This window comes from Oryctolagus cuniculus, chromosome 11, assembly GCF_051225735.1.
Source record: "Oryctolagus cuniculus isolate XC-2025 breed Fujian yellow rabbit chromosome 11, ASM5122573v1, whole genome shotgun sequence".
Lineage (NCBI taxonomy): Eukaryota > Metazoa > Chordata > Mammalia > Lagomorpha > Leporidae > Oryctolagus > Oryctolagus cuniculus.
Window position 1 is genome coordinate 10,283,559 of NC_142877.1, and position 16,643 is coordinate 10,300,201.

Below are 16,643 nucleotides of genomic sequence, written 5' to 3' on the forward strand. Positions count from 1 at the left end.
CTTTGCAGTTGGCGGCCAGGGTGGGGCTCGGAAGCCCTCTCCCCTGCCCCAGACCCTGCCCTACCTCTTCCCTACCAGGGCGAGACCCCGGCTGCCTCCCCCCAGCCCCAGCTCCCAGAGGCGCGGCCCCTCCTCGCCAAGCCTCGCCTGTCTTCCAGGTGACCCCTGGCCGACCCGAGCGGGCTGGTGGGAGGGGATCGGTGGTGACCGGGGCAGGGATGGGGCCGTCTCATTAAAGTGTCCGGACGGACGTTGCACAGAAAACGTGACTCACGCTCGCTCGTGGAGCCTCGGGGGGGGGGGGGGGCTGGGTCTCCTGCGCCTTTCAAACCCAGGTTTTTACAAGGCCGCGTTCTCCCCCCGAGCCAGGCTCTCCCTGAAGAGCGAGGGTCTGTCTCGGCCCTTGCGGCCTGGGCTCAGTTCCTGTGTGACTGGGGGCAGCTGAATCAGCCTCGCTGCTCTCTTCTCTTAACTTTGTTTCTTATTTTATTTTTTATTTTTTGACAGAGTGGACAGTGAGAGACAGAGACAGAGAGAAAGGTCTTCCTTTGCTGTTGGTTCACCCTCCAATGGCCACCGCGGCCAGCGCGCTGTGGCTGGCGCACCGTGCTGATCCGAAGGCAGGAGCCAGGTGCTTCTCCTGGTCTCCCATGGGGTGCACTGTGAAGGGCGCACACGTAGGCTCTGGACTCGCCAGCCTGTGGTTTCACCCAGCTGCTCCTCGGTCCACGTGAGCTTGAGCACACGGGCCGCTGTCATGACTCTTCCTCCTGCCGTATTCTCTGCACAGCGGAGCCGTGGGTTCTTCAACCTTTCTCTTGCACGCGGCCATGCCTCAGTGTTCCCTTCTGTGAAATGGGCACGGCTGTGCAGTGCTGTTGAGAATGAAAGGCCGGGCTTGGGTCTAAGCAGGCACGGATGGCTCCCAGGCTGCTGCCCTGGGCTGGAAGGAGGCAGGGACGGCGGGCCCTCTGGGTCCCTGACCTGGTGCTGAGCCATCTGGCTGCCAGGGAGTGTCCGTCTGTCCTGCAGTCCTGAGAGGTGGACCCCGGGGGAGGGTTGGGGCTAACTGCTGCTTCTAGTAAACCGGAAATCAGGGCCCCAGGCTCTCTGGCCACCAGCTGTCTGCAGGTCAGGGCCCCTCCCAGCTTCCGGGCTTAACTCCAGGTGGTTCCGGGTGGCAGAGCCAGGGCTGCGGCTGGCACGAGGGCACGTTGCCACTGCTCCGCCCAGGCCGGAGCCCTCTCTGCCCACCATCCCCGCCGAGTGTGTGCTGGCCCAGGCTGAGGCTGCCTTGAAATTCCAGCGCGTGAAGTGAGCTGATTCAGGTCTGCTCTCCTGGACTCTGCCTGCGCCTGTGGCCAGCTCCGTGCTCAGCTGCACCGGGCGAGGGGTCGTGCAGGGAGCAGGGGCAGCAAGGAGCCGGAAGCAAGGGAGAGCTCACCCGGGTGTGCTCCTCACGTGGCCTGAGCGTGGGGGAAGCCTGAGTGCTCGCCCAAGCCTCCCATTGTACAGATGGGAAAACAGAGGCTCGGAGGATCGGGAACTTGTCCAGGCTCACGGGTCTGGAACGACACCTGGTGATTTCCTGGGCAGTCCTTCCCAGCCAGAATCAAACCTGGTTCCAGAGGCGTTGAACACCCCTTCCACCGGCTGGTTTGCTCCCCAAATGCCCCCCGTAGGCAGGGCTGGGCATGGCTGAAGCCAGGAGCCCAGGACTTCACACGGGTCGCGTGCGTGGGCGGCAGGAACCCGAGTATTAGAGCCCCCACCTGCTGCCTCCCAGAGGGCGCATTCGCAGGAAGCTGGGGTCGGGAGCGGAGCTGGGACTCGAACCCGGGCCCTCTGAAGTGAGATGTGGGGGTCCCAAGGCACAGGTCAACCCCTGCACCACGCCCCTCCCTGCATCTCCCTGCAGACGGCGACGAGCAGCCCCCTCGGGGGTCTGCGCAGCCCCTCGCTCCCCCGGGGTCCCTGGCTGCTCCCCAGGGCAGTCGCTCCTCACCTTGCATCCTGATCTGCCTGGCTCACATTTGTCACAACTGTATACCGGGGCCTGTATCCAGTGGGCACTTACTGTACGTGTGCCGAGTGGACAGTCGAGCGCAGAACTCCAGCCACCGCTCGGGAGAGGCAGCCTTCAGTCAGCCGTGTGTCCTGCCGGTCACATGTCAGTCACGGCAGCACACAGCCGTGAACCCGCGGGGAAGCCCCACCCTGGAGCTGAGGGTCTTGAACAGGGTGAGGGGCGAGGCTGCTTTAGCCAGGGCTTCAGGGAGGGCCTCTAGGAGGAGGTGACCTTGGAGCAGGGGCCTGAAGGCTGGGAGGGAGCAGCACGGGAAGGTGCCGGCGGCAGGCACGCCTGTGCAAAGGCCCTGGGGTGGCTGCAGCAGGGAGTGAGGAGGGGAGTTGCGTTGGCGGGAAGGCGAGGTTAGGATGTCTCCCGCGCTTCTATTTGCCTGAGTCCGGTGACGCCCCTGGCCATGCCCTGAGAAGGCGAGAGCCTTGGGCTCGGGGCTGCCCCGGGCCCCTGCTGGAGCAGCCCGCTGGCTTCAGGCAGCCGCCGCGGGACACCCATGCCAGCCCTGTGCAGACGCACGTTCTGCGTCCTGGGCTATTTTGCTGTTTCCTTTCACGCTGACCCGAGGGAGCTATTTTGGAAACTCGCGGAAGCAAACCAAGCCCTAGCTGGCATTAGAGAGGGCAGCAGAGCCCCAAGTAAGGGACGCGGGCACAGGAGCCACCCAGCCCCCAGGTCCCGCGGCGTTAAATTTAGAAGCCTCACCTCCAAATGAGGTGAAATTGCAGGTTCCTCCCGCGGGCGGGCGGAGGCGCAGGGCGGCGCTGGCCAGCAGTGAGCAGGACAGATTTAGTGGGAGTGGGCTCCGCACCCTGCAGCTGCGCCCGGAGCAGCCGCCCGTGCGGGAAGCCCCCTTGCCAGCCCGGGGGTCTGACTGGCATCGTTCGAGTGTGCACTGCCCAGGGTGCCATCCAGAGCGAGGCAGCGGGGGACGCGGGAGTGGAAGAGGCCGTCCCGTCTGCCACCAAAGGTTTGGGACCTGCGCGCTGCTGGGTGCCGGCTGCCTGCGGCTTCCCCTGTGTCCCGGGCAGCCCAGCCCCCCATCCAGCGGCTGAAGGAGGGGGGTGGCAGGAGGGCAGGGGTCTTCAAGGCCGGGCCAGGGCTCAGGCGGTGGGGACATCGCCCTCTGCGGCAGGAGATCAGTGTTGGTCAACCCTTGTCTGCGACTGCCTGGCCCAGCAGGGAGGGACTGCAGCCGGCGGCCACAGGGGGCCTGCCCCACCAGACCCGGCCAGGAGGGGGCGCTGCTGGCCTTGCCTCACCGCCGAGCTGCCTGCAGACCCCGAGGGGCCGCAGGGACCCGGGCCTCCCAGTGCTGGCGCCTGCAGGGGTTGGGCTGGGTTTTCCTGGGCCACCCTCTGGCACCCTTCCCCGTCTAGCCTGGCACGTCCCCTTCAGCTGCTTCCACTCTGGGTCGCTGCCCTCTGCCGCCGCTGGGGCCTGGCCCCCGGGAAGGGTGGATGTGTCCTCGGCGTCGCCGGGGGAGCAGGAGCAGCCCCGCCCTACGTGGCCGGGCGCAGGGGCCAGCTCTGGTGGCTCTTGGGGGAGTCATTCCTTTCCCCTCCCTCTGAGCCTCAGTTTCTTTATCTGCGAAATGGGCTAACAGTGCCTGCCCCTGGGTGCTGGGAGAGCAGAGAGCAGGCAGAGCGCTGGTTCCCCAGGGCTCAGGCCGGGGCCGGCCCATCCCCCCTCAGCAGCCGCTGCTGTTGGAAATAAGTGTCTGGGGGCCGCAGCCCTCCCCACGTGCTCCTGTGTTGCCCACGGCTGTCTGTGCTCCGGAGAGGCCAGGGGAGTCGTGGTGACCACAGCTCTCTGGCTGTGTGACCGGCGCCGGGCTGCCCAGCGCCCCAGCCCTTGCCCTCTGGCTCCTCGGAGATGCCCCGGAGGAGAGCGCCCTGGGCCCTGCTGGCACTCCAGGGCACGGGTCAGGGGCGAGGAGGGGCAGGCGGCCGGCGTGGCGGTTAAGCCCGGCCCGGGACGCCAACCCCATCTCGGAGCACCGAGTCTGTGTCTCGGCTCCGCCTCCTGTCCAGCTCCCTGCTGGCAGCGCCCTGGGAGGCAGCAGGTGACGGCTCAGGTCGCCGAGCCCCCGAGCCCCATGTCGGGGACCTGCAAAGAATTCTGGGCTCTCAGCTTCAGTGTGGCCTGGTCCTGGCCGTTGTGGGCATCTGGGCAGTAAACCAGCGGCCAGGTGGTTCGCTCTCTCCCTCTCCTCCCCTCCTCCCTCCCCCTCTTCCTCTCCCCTCTCCTCTCTTCCCCATCTTCTTCTCCCTCTCCCCTCTCCTCTCTCTCCCCTCTCCCCTCCCCCTCCCCCTCCCTCTCCCATCTCCTCTCTCCCCTCCCCCCCCCCCCAATAAACAAGCACATTTATTTGAAAGGGCAGGGAGGTGTCCAGGAAGGCTCTCTGGGGGAGGTGACATCCAGGCTGGAAGACAAGGGTGGTTCACCAGGAGCCAACACACTCGGGGCAGCTGGTGGGGGGGGGCAGACTTCAGCGTGAAAATGTGGGTCCCTGAGCCGCCGCCTCACCCGCAGAGCCGCGCTTTCCTCTTCCGAGAAACGGGGGCACCGCAGCACTGCCGGGCTGCCGTGTGCAGTGGCCCCGGGGTCCCGGCCTGGCGCAGGGCGCTGTGTCCCATCCGCCGCCTTCCCGTCTCGCACCGAGCGGGGGGACGCCGGGCTTGGTTTTCAGGGTTTGCTGTGGAGGGAGCCGCTGCCTCCCGGTTCGCCTGCCCTGCCCGGCACGGCTGTGGCCAGGGTGGCCGTGACCGCCTCAACCACAGGGCCGGGGGCTCCGTCAGCCTGCGCTGACCCCAAGCTCTGCCGTGTGCGTCCCGCGTGCCAGGGGCTCTGGGGACCTCGTTCCCTCTCCCGTTGTGACCACTGAAGCCCAGAGCCAGGGAGCAGAGCTCCGAGCCAGGGCTGGGCTCTCTGCTGTGCACGGTGCCTGGGGGTGGAGGAGGGGAAGGCTTGGGAGGGGCCGAGGGGGAACCAGGGCTGACTCGCAGTGAGGGGCGAGACGGAATCCCTCGCGGGGTTCCAGGCAGATGCCCAGAGGTGCACAGGAGTGTGGGCGACAGGGGGGCCGGAGATGAGGGTCTCGGAGGTGGTGACCTGGTAGGTTTGGGCCCTGGAACCCTCGGGTCCACGCCACCCTGGCTGTGGACACAGCAGCAGAGATTTAGGCTAGATATAAAGGAGAACTTTCCAACTGCTCCTGCTGGACATGCCGGCCTTCAATTCCCAAGGGAGGCGGTGGCAGGTTTCCAATCCTGAGACGGAAAAAAGAGAAGGCAGCCCGGGCTCTGGGCTGGCCTCCCTGGAGCCTGGGTCAGAGACTGGGGGACAGACTGAGGGTGGCGGCAGCCCCCGGGGACAGCAGTCTGGCCTCATGTCAATCACGCTTTGTCACCCTCTGCTCAAAAGCCCCCCATGTCTCCCAGCTCCCCTGGCCTGAGTGCGAGGCCAAAGCTCTCCCGAGGGTCACCAAGGCCCCTGGGGCCCCACCCTCTGCCGGCCCCTCCAGCCTCACCTGGGGCCGTGGTCCAGCCCACCGAGCTCTGTGTATTACATGGCCTTCGCTGTGCTGTTCCCGCTGCCTCTCACACCCTTCCCGCCCCACCCCTCCCCTCTACCCCTGCCCCGGGCACCTCCTCCATAGCTGGGTCACACCCCAGTCCAGGATCCCGTCACTTCTCGGCAGACCCCACACTGTGGGGCCCCCGTGGTGCTCTGGTCTCCTCACAGACCCAGACCTGGGCCCCGAGGGCCGGCCGCTGCCTGCCTGCACGGTGCGTGTCCCCAGCACGCTGTTTCGCACCCAGGAGGTGTGGGTGGGGGTTTGTGGGGGCCTCTGGAGAGGAGCCCTGCAGGGAGGTGAGGGAGGTGCAGTTCCCCCACTCCTCCACAAGGTGGCGCTGCTCGGCATCAAGCGCCAGGCTGGAGACCTGGGTTCGAGACTTGCTCTGGTCCCTCTCCCCAAGCAGGGCCGCTAACCCCCAGAGCCCCAGTCTGCCCATCTGGGAGCCGGGGATGACTCTTCTGCCCTGTCCCTGCAGGTGACGGCCATGTCGGTGAGGGTGCGGTTCCTGTCCCCCGGGGACGCGGCGGCCGTGGGGGCCGTGGGCCGCAGCGCCTCCTTCGCGGGCCTCAGCAGTGCGCAGCGCCGGCGGATCGCGTAAGTCCTGGGGCGGGCAGGGCGCCGCCTCCTGCTCTGGGTGACCCTGAGGGTTGTCCTGGAGCCTGGCGGCGGTGCGGGACAGAGTGGGCATGCGTGGAGAGACCTCTGCTTTCCTTGAGACGCGGGCAGTGATTCTCACAAAGGCTCTGCAAGTTGATCTGAAAACAGAAGCTCAGAGAGCTTGAGCCACTCACCCAAGGTCACACAGCAGAACCGGTCCAGGGTTGGGACATTGCCTCCCAGGGCCGGGCTGGGAAGGAATGTGCCTTCTGTTTGGTGCACCGGGCAACGGGGCCGCCTACCCTGGCTCTGTGGCCTGGGGTGGGTGACTGCGTCTCTCCAAGCCTTGGTTTCCTCATCCGAAAAACGGGACCCAGGAGGGCGCCCCCCTCACAGGGAGGTTCAACGGGACACCATGCAAAAGGCAAGCGTCGTGACGGTGCAGCGTGGTGGCCGCTGGCCGGCAGCTGCACACGGCTGGGCTGTGGGGAGCTCTCGCCGGGGATGCACGCCGGTGCAGGGCGGGCCTGGCTGTCAGCGCCAACCCTCTGGCCGTGACTTCACTGGGGACGGCCAGGGCTGGGCCATGCGTGCCGTGGCCCTGGCAAGTCCCTGGCAGGTGCAGTTCTGCTCCTGGGACCCCAGCCCGAGGAGCCCCACCTGCCTGCCCCCGGCTCCGGGGCCTCAAGTCTGGTTTCAGGCACCGTGCAAGCCCCCAGGGTCCCCCCCCCCGCCCCGGCAGGGCAGGCCTGGAGGGCGGGGCAGCTTTTCAAGCATCTGACAGCCCCCAGCCCCTGCTTGTTTCAGCAAGTAGGCGGGCGCGTGGGGGTCCCCAGCCAGGGCAAGCTTGGTCAGTGAGTCGGTCAATAATCAAATCTCCCCGCCCACTCGCCTCTCTCTGGCCGGCTCCCTCCCGAGGTGAGCACCCCAGAGTTGAAATCCGGGGGCGTCTCAGCAGGACGCGCCCCTGAATCCCTGCTGACTCAGCAAGTATTCATAGGGCGCCTCCTTGGGCCAGGCCCGGCCTGGGCTCTGGGAACAAATCCAAGCCCCACCCTCCTGGCCCTGCTGTCCTCAGTGGGCAACAGAGACTAAGCCAACAGTACTCAAGACAGAGGCGCAGGTGACAAGTGTGGTGGAGACACCGGGGGGGGGGGGCAGCCAGGCTCTCCAGGGGCCCGTTTCAGTGAGGAGGAGGGGGAAGTGCAGAGGGGGTGTGGGTGGGGCAGCCTGGGTAGCCGTGGACACCCGGGCACCCTCCTGGGCGCCCCCATGGAGCCTGGGCTCATTCTGTGTCCCAGAGCTGCTGTCACCTGGCCTCAGCTCCTCTGCACCCTGGGGAGACAGGAAGGAGCATGCTGGTCCTCACTTCCTGTCTCTGCCCACTCCCCCGGGGGTCTGGACAGGGCTGTTTGAAAAACTCATTATTTGCTTAAGACAGAGCAGAGACAGAGACAGGGCTCTTCCGTCTACTGGTTCACTTCCCAGACGCCCACCGCGGCCGAACCCAAACCAGGGGCTGGGAACTCAGCCCGGGGTTCCCACGGAGGTGACGGGGGCCGGGCGCCGGGGGCCTGAGCCGCTGCCTGCTGCCTTGAGGGGTGCACCCCAGCAGGAAGCTGGAGTCTGAGAGGAGCTGGGGCTGAAACCCAGGCCCTGTGACACGGGCGGGGGCGTGCGCGGCGGTGTCAGCTCGCCCCTAGAGAGCGCCTCTCAGTCCTCTGTCGGTGAGGTGGGGCATTTTATACTAAGGTGTCAGTGACTGCTATAATAAGTCATGTCCATTTGGGGGCGCTGGAGCACAGAAGGAATGAGGGAGACTGAGGGCTGAGCCCTGACCCTGTGCTGACCCCTCCCCAGCCAGGCAGGTACCCCCGGGGCCAGGAGCCACTGCCGTGGGGCTGAGTGGGGATGGCTGGGAAGCGTGGATCTGAAAACTGAGTGGTGTTGCCTGGCTTCCAGGGAGGAGGCGGCTCACACCCGGCGTGGAGCAGCTCGGGGCACAGCCTTGGGCCGGCGGGACCCAGGAGGCCAGGCTCGGGCTTTAAAGCCCCAGGGGCAGAACCTGAACAGTGCGGCGCTGTGTGCGGCGCTGTGTGTGTACCTGTCGCTGTCACCCAGTGCCACCTGACGCCGCGCTGAGGCTGTCAGTCGGTCCTGCCCCTGCCTTCCTGGCCCAGCCCCCTCCGCCTCTCATGCTTGCACCTGTAGCAGCCACACCCGCCGGCCAGCTCACGTGGGGGCCTGGGGCCGCGGGTCGCACGTGCCCGTCCGCATTTCCGAATGGCAGGCCGGGGGCTGTTTAATATTTACTGAGTGCTCCCTCCTCCCAGAGCTGGTGAGATATCCACCCCCGGCAGCTGCTCCCGGCCCCTGCGTGTGTGACACCCAGGCCAGACACGCAGCCTGGTTTCACCATCCGCAGGCCACATGGGAGTGGCCAACGCGCTGGTCCTGACGCACCCTGGACAAGGAGCGTGGGGCTCAGGGCTCCCGTGGGAGCTGGTGCCTCCTGGTGCGGCGGCGGCAGCGAGGAGGAGGGAGGTTTCCAGGCGCATGGGAGGGGGCCCAGGCGGGGGCCAGTGCACCCCGGGAGCTGACAGTGCGTGGGCTCCCCAGTGCCGTCTCTGAGCTGCCTGTGCGCCTGGTGCGCGCTGAGCCTGTGCCCCGGCCACAGCCCTGCCCTCTGCCTGTTTGCCGGCCTGGACATGGCAGCCTTGTGGAGGACCTGTTCCAAGAGGTGGGTGATGTGATGGGGGGGCCCAGACCCGGGGGGCTCAGCCCCTCGGGCTTCAAGGAGGGCACTGGACCTGTGAACTGGGTGAAGAGCAGCCACGGCCGACACGGCCCGAGCACCAAGGCTGCGACGGCTTTGCCGGGGCTCCGAGCCCGTGACGCCACTGCCGCCTGACTGTGGACCCTCCTCTGCACCTGCCTCCGCTATATTGTTGCTCCCTCCTGCTCCGCGCTCGGGCCTTGCACAGGGTGCCGGCTGATGGATAACTTTCAAAGCCCAGGGCAGGTTCACCGAGCCACACGGCGCCCCCCCCCCCCCGCCAGGTGTCGCGGGGAGCCCTCTGCCTAAGCCTCCCGGCAGCTTTGCCCTGCTCTGGGTGCCGCAGATGAGAAAGCAGAGGCACAGAGAGGTTCGGCGACTTCCCTGAGGTCGCACAGCTCCGTAGGGGGCAGGGCTGGCTGCAGACCTCAGTGTGTGGCTCTTGTTCTAACCGCTTGCTGCCTGCCAGCTCCCGGGTGGGTGCCTGGAACAGTGTGCCCAGCAGGTGCTTGGTGTGTGTCTGCTGACAGCCGTTGCTAAGGAGAATGGGGCTGCGGGCGGGGTTAAGTGCCAGGGGCCGCTGGGGCTGGATGTGTGGCCCGGCCACCAGGCCAACAGGATCCCCAGCTTGGGGAGTCCCCTGGGGTCCCGGGCAGGCTGCCAGCCAGTCGGGCATGCTGGCGTACAACCGGGCCGAGGCTAGGGGACGCTCGGGCGTGGGGCTCGGTCCTCTGGGCCGGGTACACAGTGGTGTCTCATGTGTGTGTGGCACGTGCAGCATCTTGCCCTGCTGGAAAAGCAGCCTGCCACAGCTGAGCGTGCCGGGGCCAGGCGGGGCAGCAGCCTCTCGGAGCTGGCCAGGGCGCTGGACTGGCCCTGCGTGTCCCCTGCCTGTTTCCCCGGGGCCTGCCCCTCCCCCCAGCCCCAGGACCCTGGGGGAGGAGCCAGGCCCCGCTCCCCTGTGCACACCCCTGTGAGGGGATCCTATGCCCTGGATCTTCAACCTTGGACGTCAGCAGACTTGGAAGAGCTCTGGGAAGACTCGGAGCTGCGTCTCCTTAGCTTAAGGAGATCTCCCGGGTGGAGCAGAAATGGGGGCTCCCGAAGGCCGAGGCTGAGGCCACCGGGACAGGTTAGAAATGCAGATTCCCGGGCCCCACCCCTGGCCTGCTGAATTCCACGCCCTGGGCCCACACTGCCTCCTCCCTCCTGGTGTTTCCTGGCCCCGCCCCCAGGTGGGGGCCGGAGATCCCAGGCTGAAGGATTGGATCCCTCTGGGTCCGGGTGTCTGCTCTGCTGCCTGGGAGCTGCACAGTCCCGGGCGCCTCAGTTTCCCCGCTCTGCAATGGGTTAAGATTAGCACCTGCCTCACAGGGCGAGGGTGGAAGGAAACGGTTCCGAGGAGCCCTGGGCAAGCATCTGCCGCAGCAGTGCCGTGTGGCTGAGTGACGCGCTCAGGACCCGGGGCTCAGGGTGTGGCCGGCCTGCGTCCAGGTCGTCTGCTCTGGGGACTCCTGGTTGTCACTGCCAAGTGCCGGGAACTGGACCTCCTCTGGAGCTCACCTCCCCCGTCCCCTGCCCGGCCTGGTCCCCTCCTTCCTCTCCGGCCCCCACAGGCCACGCCCCTTTCTCCCTCTGCCTCATTCACTCTGTCCCCGACCAGGAACACCCCATGGGCTGTGCCCACGGCCCATTTCTCCTCTCGAGGTCCAGCTGCGAGTTGTGAGTCTGGGTCTCTGTTCTCCGGTGCAGAGCTGGGTGGTCACTGAGCACCTGCTGTTTTCCAGGCTGTGGGAGTGGGGGGGAGACAGACAGGATGCGATGACCACGCCGCTGGCTGACCTGCAGAAAGCACCAGCATTGCGCCAGCGGGGCGCCTGGGGTCCAGTGGAACCCCCAGGGCGATCTCTGATGGAGCGTCTGTTACCCCATTTTACAGCTGGGAAACCGAGGCTTGGGGCGGGAGCTGGGTGGGAAAAGGAGCCCCAGCTTGCAGGCGCTGGAGTGGAGCAGGTGCCGGGTCTGCTCCCCGAGGCTGCTCAGCCCTCAGAGGGGCCTGGGCTGGAGCTGCTTCCGGGGCACCCGGGGCAAGGGAGTCGGAGAGAGGGCTGGCTGCTCCACTTTAAGGATTGGCATGGAAGTTATCTTTTTCCTTTAAACTTTATTTATTTGAGGTGGGTGGGAGGGAGAGAGGAAGAGGTGTCTTCCATCTGCTGGTTCACTCCCCAGATGGTCCCAATAGCAGCCAGAGCTGGGCCAGGCCAAAGCCGGGAGCCACCTGGGTCTCCCACACGGGCGGGTGCCGCAGCCCAAGCACTCGCGCCGTGTTGCACTGCTCTCCCAGGTGCGTTAGCAGGGAGCCGGCTCAGAACCTGTGCTCACAGGCGGGGGCTAACCCACGGCAGCACAGCGCCGGCCCTGGGTGGCGGCCGTTCTGAGTCATTTCCGCCCACAGCCCTTCTGTGATACGTGGGCATCTGGGAGATGTCTGCAGGATGTGGAGTGGACTCCAACACAGCTGGTGCTGAGCGCAGGCTGCGCCAACCGGCCTGGCCCCCGCCAACCAGCCTCGTCCCCCACCAACCAGCCTGGCCCCCGCCAACCAGCCTGGCCCCACCAACCAGCCTCGTCCCCCCGCCAACCAGCCTCGTCCCCCGGCCAACCAGCCTCGTCCCCCCTGTCAACCAGCCTCGTCCCCTTGCCAACCAGTCTGGCCCCCGCCAACCAGCTGGTCCCCCACCTGTTGGGTGAGCCCCAGGAGCTTAGAGAGGGCCCCACACCAGGGCAGCCAGCTCTGCGCTGGGTTGAGGTGCCCTGACCCTGCACGACTTAGTCCCCAGATCCTGCTTTGTCTCTGAAGGGCAGGGAGACCCAGCTAGGAGGCCTGCATTCCTAGGGCTCACCCACTCCTAGGTGAAAAGGAGCCAGCAGGCTCATGTTGCAAGGCCATGGGCAGCTGCAGGCAAAGCTGGATCCAGGAACACTGTCGTGGATTTGGTCTGATCTCTGTTGGCTCCAGTGGCAGAGGGAGGCTGGGAATCCCAGCGTGTGTTTGCCGGCTTAGCCATGCCGGTGGGAAAAGCCTGCTGCGTCTGAGTTCTCACTGAACTCTTCGCTGGTTCCTGACCAGACTAGCGACCCGTGCTGCTTCCTGGGCCAGGGGAGTGGGGTTTGTTGACTGACCCAGGCCCGGGGTGTGGTTGGCCTCAGGGTCCCCGTGTGTACAAGTGTGCTGGCTTGGTGAGAGGTCAGGCTATCATACCCCCAGAACCACTCATGTCAAAAGCAGAGCTGGGGCGATGCCCCAGAGGGAGATCGGATGCGAGGAGTGGAGGCTGCTGGCAGGCCAGGCCCACAGGTGCCAGGCAAACCGCAGGGCTACGGCTCGGCCTCCCTCCCAGCTTTGCCTGCACACACAGCGGGCTGATGCGAGAGCTTGGCGTCTGGTTGTCCTGTGTCTAAGCGCCTTCCTGGTACCAGGCTTCTGTTCTTTAAATCCATAAATCCAGGTCCCTTATTTAAATATGGGGAAACTGAGGCCCAGAGAGTCCCAACTTTCTTGAGAACCGCCCCACCCCCCCCAGCTTGGAGGGCTGGGGCTGGGACCCAGCAGGGTCTCCCGACCCCCTGGGCCTTCCCTGGGGGAGCCCCGTCCCTTGCCCTGCCCTGACCCCCCCGCTCTCCTCCCCTCCTCGCAGGAAGGGCAGCAGCAGGAGCTCCATGAGGTCACGGACGCCCGTCCGCGCGTCCAGGGCGTACGGCACGCTGCGCAAGGGCTCTGTCTGCCTGGACCCCAAGCCTCAGCAGGTGAAGCGGATCTTCGAGGCGCTGAAGAGAGGCCTCAAGTAAGGACGCCGGTGCCTTGGGGAGCGGGGGACCGAGGCTGGGCCGTGTCTGGGAGCGGCCCCTGGGTTTTAGCTCAGGCTCGGGGCTTGCGAGGCGCTGGGTGCAAGGGGGACAACGTGGAGAAGTCCTTGACCTCGTGGCACCTGGTGGGGGAGCGGGGCCACGTGGAACGCATAGTGTACCTGACGGCGGAGGTTTGGGGAGATAGGGGTCAGAGCGAGAGGTGCAGGGGTCGTGCAGGTGCAGGTGCTGCCTGGGGGCTCCGGGTTCCACAGTCGTAGAAGCCTGAGTGGGTGACAGAGTGAGCCGTGCAGAAGTGGGAGAATGCCGCTGGCCCAAGGAGCTGTGAGTGCAAAGGCCCTGGGGCACGGCTAGAGTGGGAGGTCAGAGGGCAGGGCCAGGTGCTTGGGGCCCTGTAGGCTGTGGTGAGGCCCCCGGTGCTGGGTCTGGGTGAGCCACCGAAGGCAGGCAAGGACCCACACTCTGTCTCCTGGTGCCAGGGAAGAGGGGTTTCTGGGGTGATTTCTCCCCCACCCCCAGTGCTGGGGACTCCACTGCTCCACGTGCCCCCGTGTTGCGTGCCCACAGACCGTGGAGTGGCTCCCGGATTCCAGGTTGTGGCCCCTGCCTCCATAGTGCCACCCCTGCCCCTGCCCCCGTCTCCGCCATGGCTCCCTGCTGCCCTGGGAGGGTGCTCAGGGTCCGTCCAGCCCTCTGCTCCCCGGACCTCCTCTCATTGCTCCCCCCTGCTCCTCTCGCCAGCCACACGCTCGGCACCTGTCACTCACTCTCAGCAGCAGCCCTGCTCTGCCCTGCGTCCCTGAGCCCTTCCGAGAGCCGTGCGGGACCCCTGCACCTGCCTTCCAGGGGAGGGAAGTGTGGCTGGTGGGGGAAGTGGCCGTCTGCCACCCCAGACCGGGAAGCAGGAAGTGCTAGAAGCTGCCAGAACCATTTCTCAGCCTGCCCCTCCCCCACGCACCTGCTGGGCCTGCCCCCCGAGCCCAACCCTCACCTTCTCCTGCCACCCACACTGCCCCTCGGTGCTGCCACAGCTGGTGGGGGTCTCCCCCCTACACGGGGGCTCCCCTCCCAGGGTGGCTTGCAGGGTCCCCTTCCAAGGGCTGGTTTGAGATCCAGCGTGCAGCAGCTGCCCCTTCTTCCTGGGGGGCCTCCCCTGGGGGAGGTGTAAGCGGCCCTCTGGGGCGACCCAGCCGCTTCCTGGTGGAGCCACCATGGCTGCCTCGGTGCTGTCACAGGGCCTGGCTCAGCGGCACGGGCTCCCTGGGGCTCGCGGTACGCAGAGGGGGGCACTGGCTGCTCTCAGGCCTGGCCCAGCCCCCTCCTCGCGTGTGGCCCAGTTTGCAATAACAATGCAGGGGGTGGGGGCAGGGAGGAGAACATGCTGGCCTCCGGCCTCCACTGGGGTTGATGTCTCTGTCCCGGGGCCGCCGTCCCTCTCTCTCTGTCCTGGGGCCACTGTCTCTCTCTCTCTGTCCCAGGGCTGCTGTCCCTCTCTCTCTCTGTCCCGGGGCCGGGGCCGCCGTCTCTCTCTCTCTCTCTCTGTCCCGGGGCCGCCGTTCCTCTCGTCCCTCTCTCTCTGTCCCGGGGCCGGGGCCGCCGTCTCTCTCTCTCTCTGTCCCGGGGCTGCCATCCCTCTCTCTCTCTGTCCCGGGGCTGCCGTCCCTCTCTCTCTCTGTCCTGGGGCCGCCGTCCCTCTCTCTCTGTCCCGGGGCCGCCGTCCCTCTCTCTGTCCCCGGCTGTTTCTCCACCTTCGGCTCCTCCTGCTCTCCCGCAGGGAGCACCTGTGCCTGCAGCAGGCCGAGCTGGATTACCTGTGTGGCCGTCACACAGACACGCGGAGGAACTCCAGGCTGGTGAGAACCACCCCCCCACCTTCTCCTGGCTGCCAAGATGGACCCCCCCTACCCCCGGCCTCAGTCAGGGGTCTGGGGACTCAGAGACACGGGGAGCAGACTCCTGAGATGCGTGATCCTCACCTTGACCCCGACGGGTCTGACCCTGCACTTAGACACAGGTCAACCAGATGCCAAGCTCTCACTTCCCCCCTCTGGCCTAGAGGTGCCTGGGAGGGGGCAGGGGCCTGGAGTCCTGGCCGGGGCACCCTGGAACAGGCTGGCCTGTGTGGTGCCTGGTGGGGAGTCTTGGCTGCATCCCAGTGGCCCTGCTGCTGTGCTGGACCGAGCCTGGTGCCCCGTGGCAGGCTGCCGGCAGCTAAGCGCCACCGTGGGGCAGTATCTTTGAGACTGGCCTTGGCCGTGTGTAGCCAGAGGCTTACCGGTCTGGAGCTTTTGCCTCCGCCATGAGCAAAGCCAAATCCAAAGCCAAGACTGAAAAACTGAGGCGTCCTGTTGACTTGAGTTTCAGCAAAACCAATGTTTAAGTACAAGCAGATCCTGTGTGATCTTGGGGACACACAGCGAATTGTTCCTGCTTACGGGGGACGTGAACTTGGACTGGGTGTCCTGTGCCTTCCTGGGCGGCACCGCCAGGCCTCCCCCACCCAGGGTTGCTCCTCCCTCCTCCCCTGCGCTGCTCTGTGGCCTTGCGAAACCCCACCCGCCCCTAATAGATTCCTCCTTGGAAGCCTGAGCTGTGGGCCTGGTGCCTGTGGGGTTCTCCCCCCGAGGTGCCCAGTGTAGAGCGGCCACCGGGCACGGGAGCACGGGGCGGGGGAGACGACACGCAGAGCCTGCTTGAGGGCTGGAGAGGGGTGCGGGGGGGCCTGAAGCTTTCTCTCCTTGTAGCCCCAGCCCCATCTGGATCTAGGCAGGGTGGGGGAAGGGAGGGCCCCCAGCCCATGTGTGGGAGGCGAGCTCTGGCACACTCTGCCTCGCCAGGCCCCGGGGCGGGGCAGCTGGCCTATGGCCAGTGCATATGGGGGGAGGAGGTCCTTCCGAGACCCCAGCTCCACCCCACGTCCCAGCAGTCACCCTGCCCGGGCTCCCCCACCCCCGGGACCGCAATTCCCACACCGGAGCCCCTCCCCTCCCCCTCTGGTTCTGTTCTAAGGGAGGCAGGTTCGTTTGTGTTAAGGCCCCATTTCACAGACGGGCACACTGAGGGCAGGGCTCTGCTTCCCTGCACCGACCGCACCCTCGCCCCTGAACGAGGGCCGGAGCACCCCGCCATCCCCACAGCCACGACCTCTGCCCTCCAGCCACCCACCTACGCGTCCTGGCCTTGGCCGAAGCCGCCCCTTACCGCAGGGCAGGGGGGGGGAGTCTTGTCTCTGCCGAGGGCCCTGTGGGTCTTTTTGACATCTGTCCCAGGCCACACAAAATGATCAACGTTAACCTGCTAGAGATTTATTGAATTTATTTTTTTTTTAAGATTTATTTATTTATCTGAAAGGCAGAGTTAACAGAAAGAGGAGAGAGACAGAGAGAAGTGTTCTATCTGCTGGTTACTCCCCAAATGGGCACAATGGCTTCTTCCAGGTCTCCCACACAGGTATAGGGGCCCAAGCACTTGGGTCATCTTCCACTACCTTGCCCAGGTCATTAGCAGGGAGCTGGATCAGAAGTGGAATAGGGGCCAGCACTGTGGCATAGCAGGTAAAGCCACCACCTGCAGTACCGGCATCCCATATGGGCACCGGTTCGAGTCCCAGCTGTTCCACTTCCAATCCAGCTCTCTGTTGCAGCCTGGGAAAGCAGTGGAAGATGACCCAAGTCCTTTGGCCCCTGCACCTACGTGGGAGTTCTAGAGGAAGCTCCTGGCTTCAGATTGACCCACCTCTG

The 16,643-nt window shown here is 66.1% G+C and overlaps 1 protein-coding gene and 1 long non-coding RNA gene across 10 annotated transcripts in view; one reads left to right on the plus strand and one right to left on the minus strand.

The window, feature by feature from the left end:
• Positions 1–16,643, plus strand: part of RIPOR3 (RIPOR family member 3) — a 59,812-nt gene that overhangs the window by 27,048 nt on the left and 16,121 nt on the right. For 6 of the 9 annotated variants that reach the window (XR_016215784.1, XM_051832621.3, XM_051832619.3 and 3 more), the window contains exons 2-4: positions 6,139–6,257; positions 12,735–12,881; positions 14,678–14,756. Coding sequence is in view for 8 of the 9 variants with exons in the window: in XM_051832621.3 (XP_051688581.3) it covers positions 6,139–6,257; positions 12,735–12,881; positions 14,678–14,756 (345 nt within the window). In the remaining variant the exon portion in view is untranslated. Of the gene's footprint in view, positions 1–522; positions 632–2,915; positions 3,051–6,138; positions 6,258–8,716; positions 9,001–12,734; positions 12,882–14,677; positions 14,757–16,643 lie in introns of those variants that run through there. The other 3 variants (XM_089307051.1, XM_089307050.1, XM_051832623.3) reach the window with 3 other exon arrangements.
• LOC149123320 (uncharacterized) lies at positions 469–2,591 on the minus strand. Its single transcript, XR_016215785.1, has 2 exons — positions 2,078–2,591; positions 469–875 (listed from the first exon to the last, which is right to left on the minus strand). It is a non-coding gene; the product is annotated as an uncharacterized LOC149123320 (long non-coding RNA).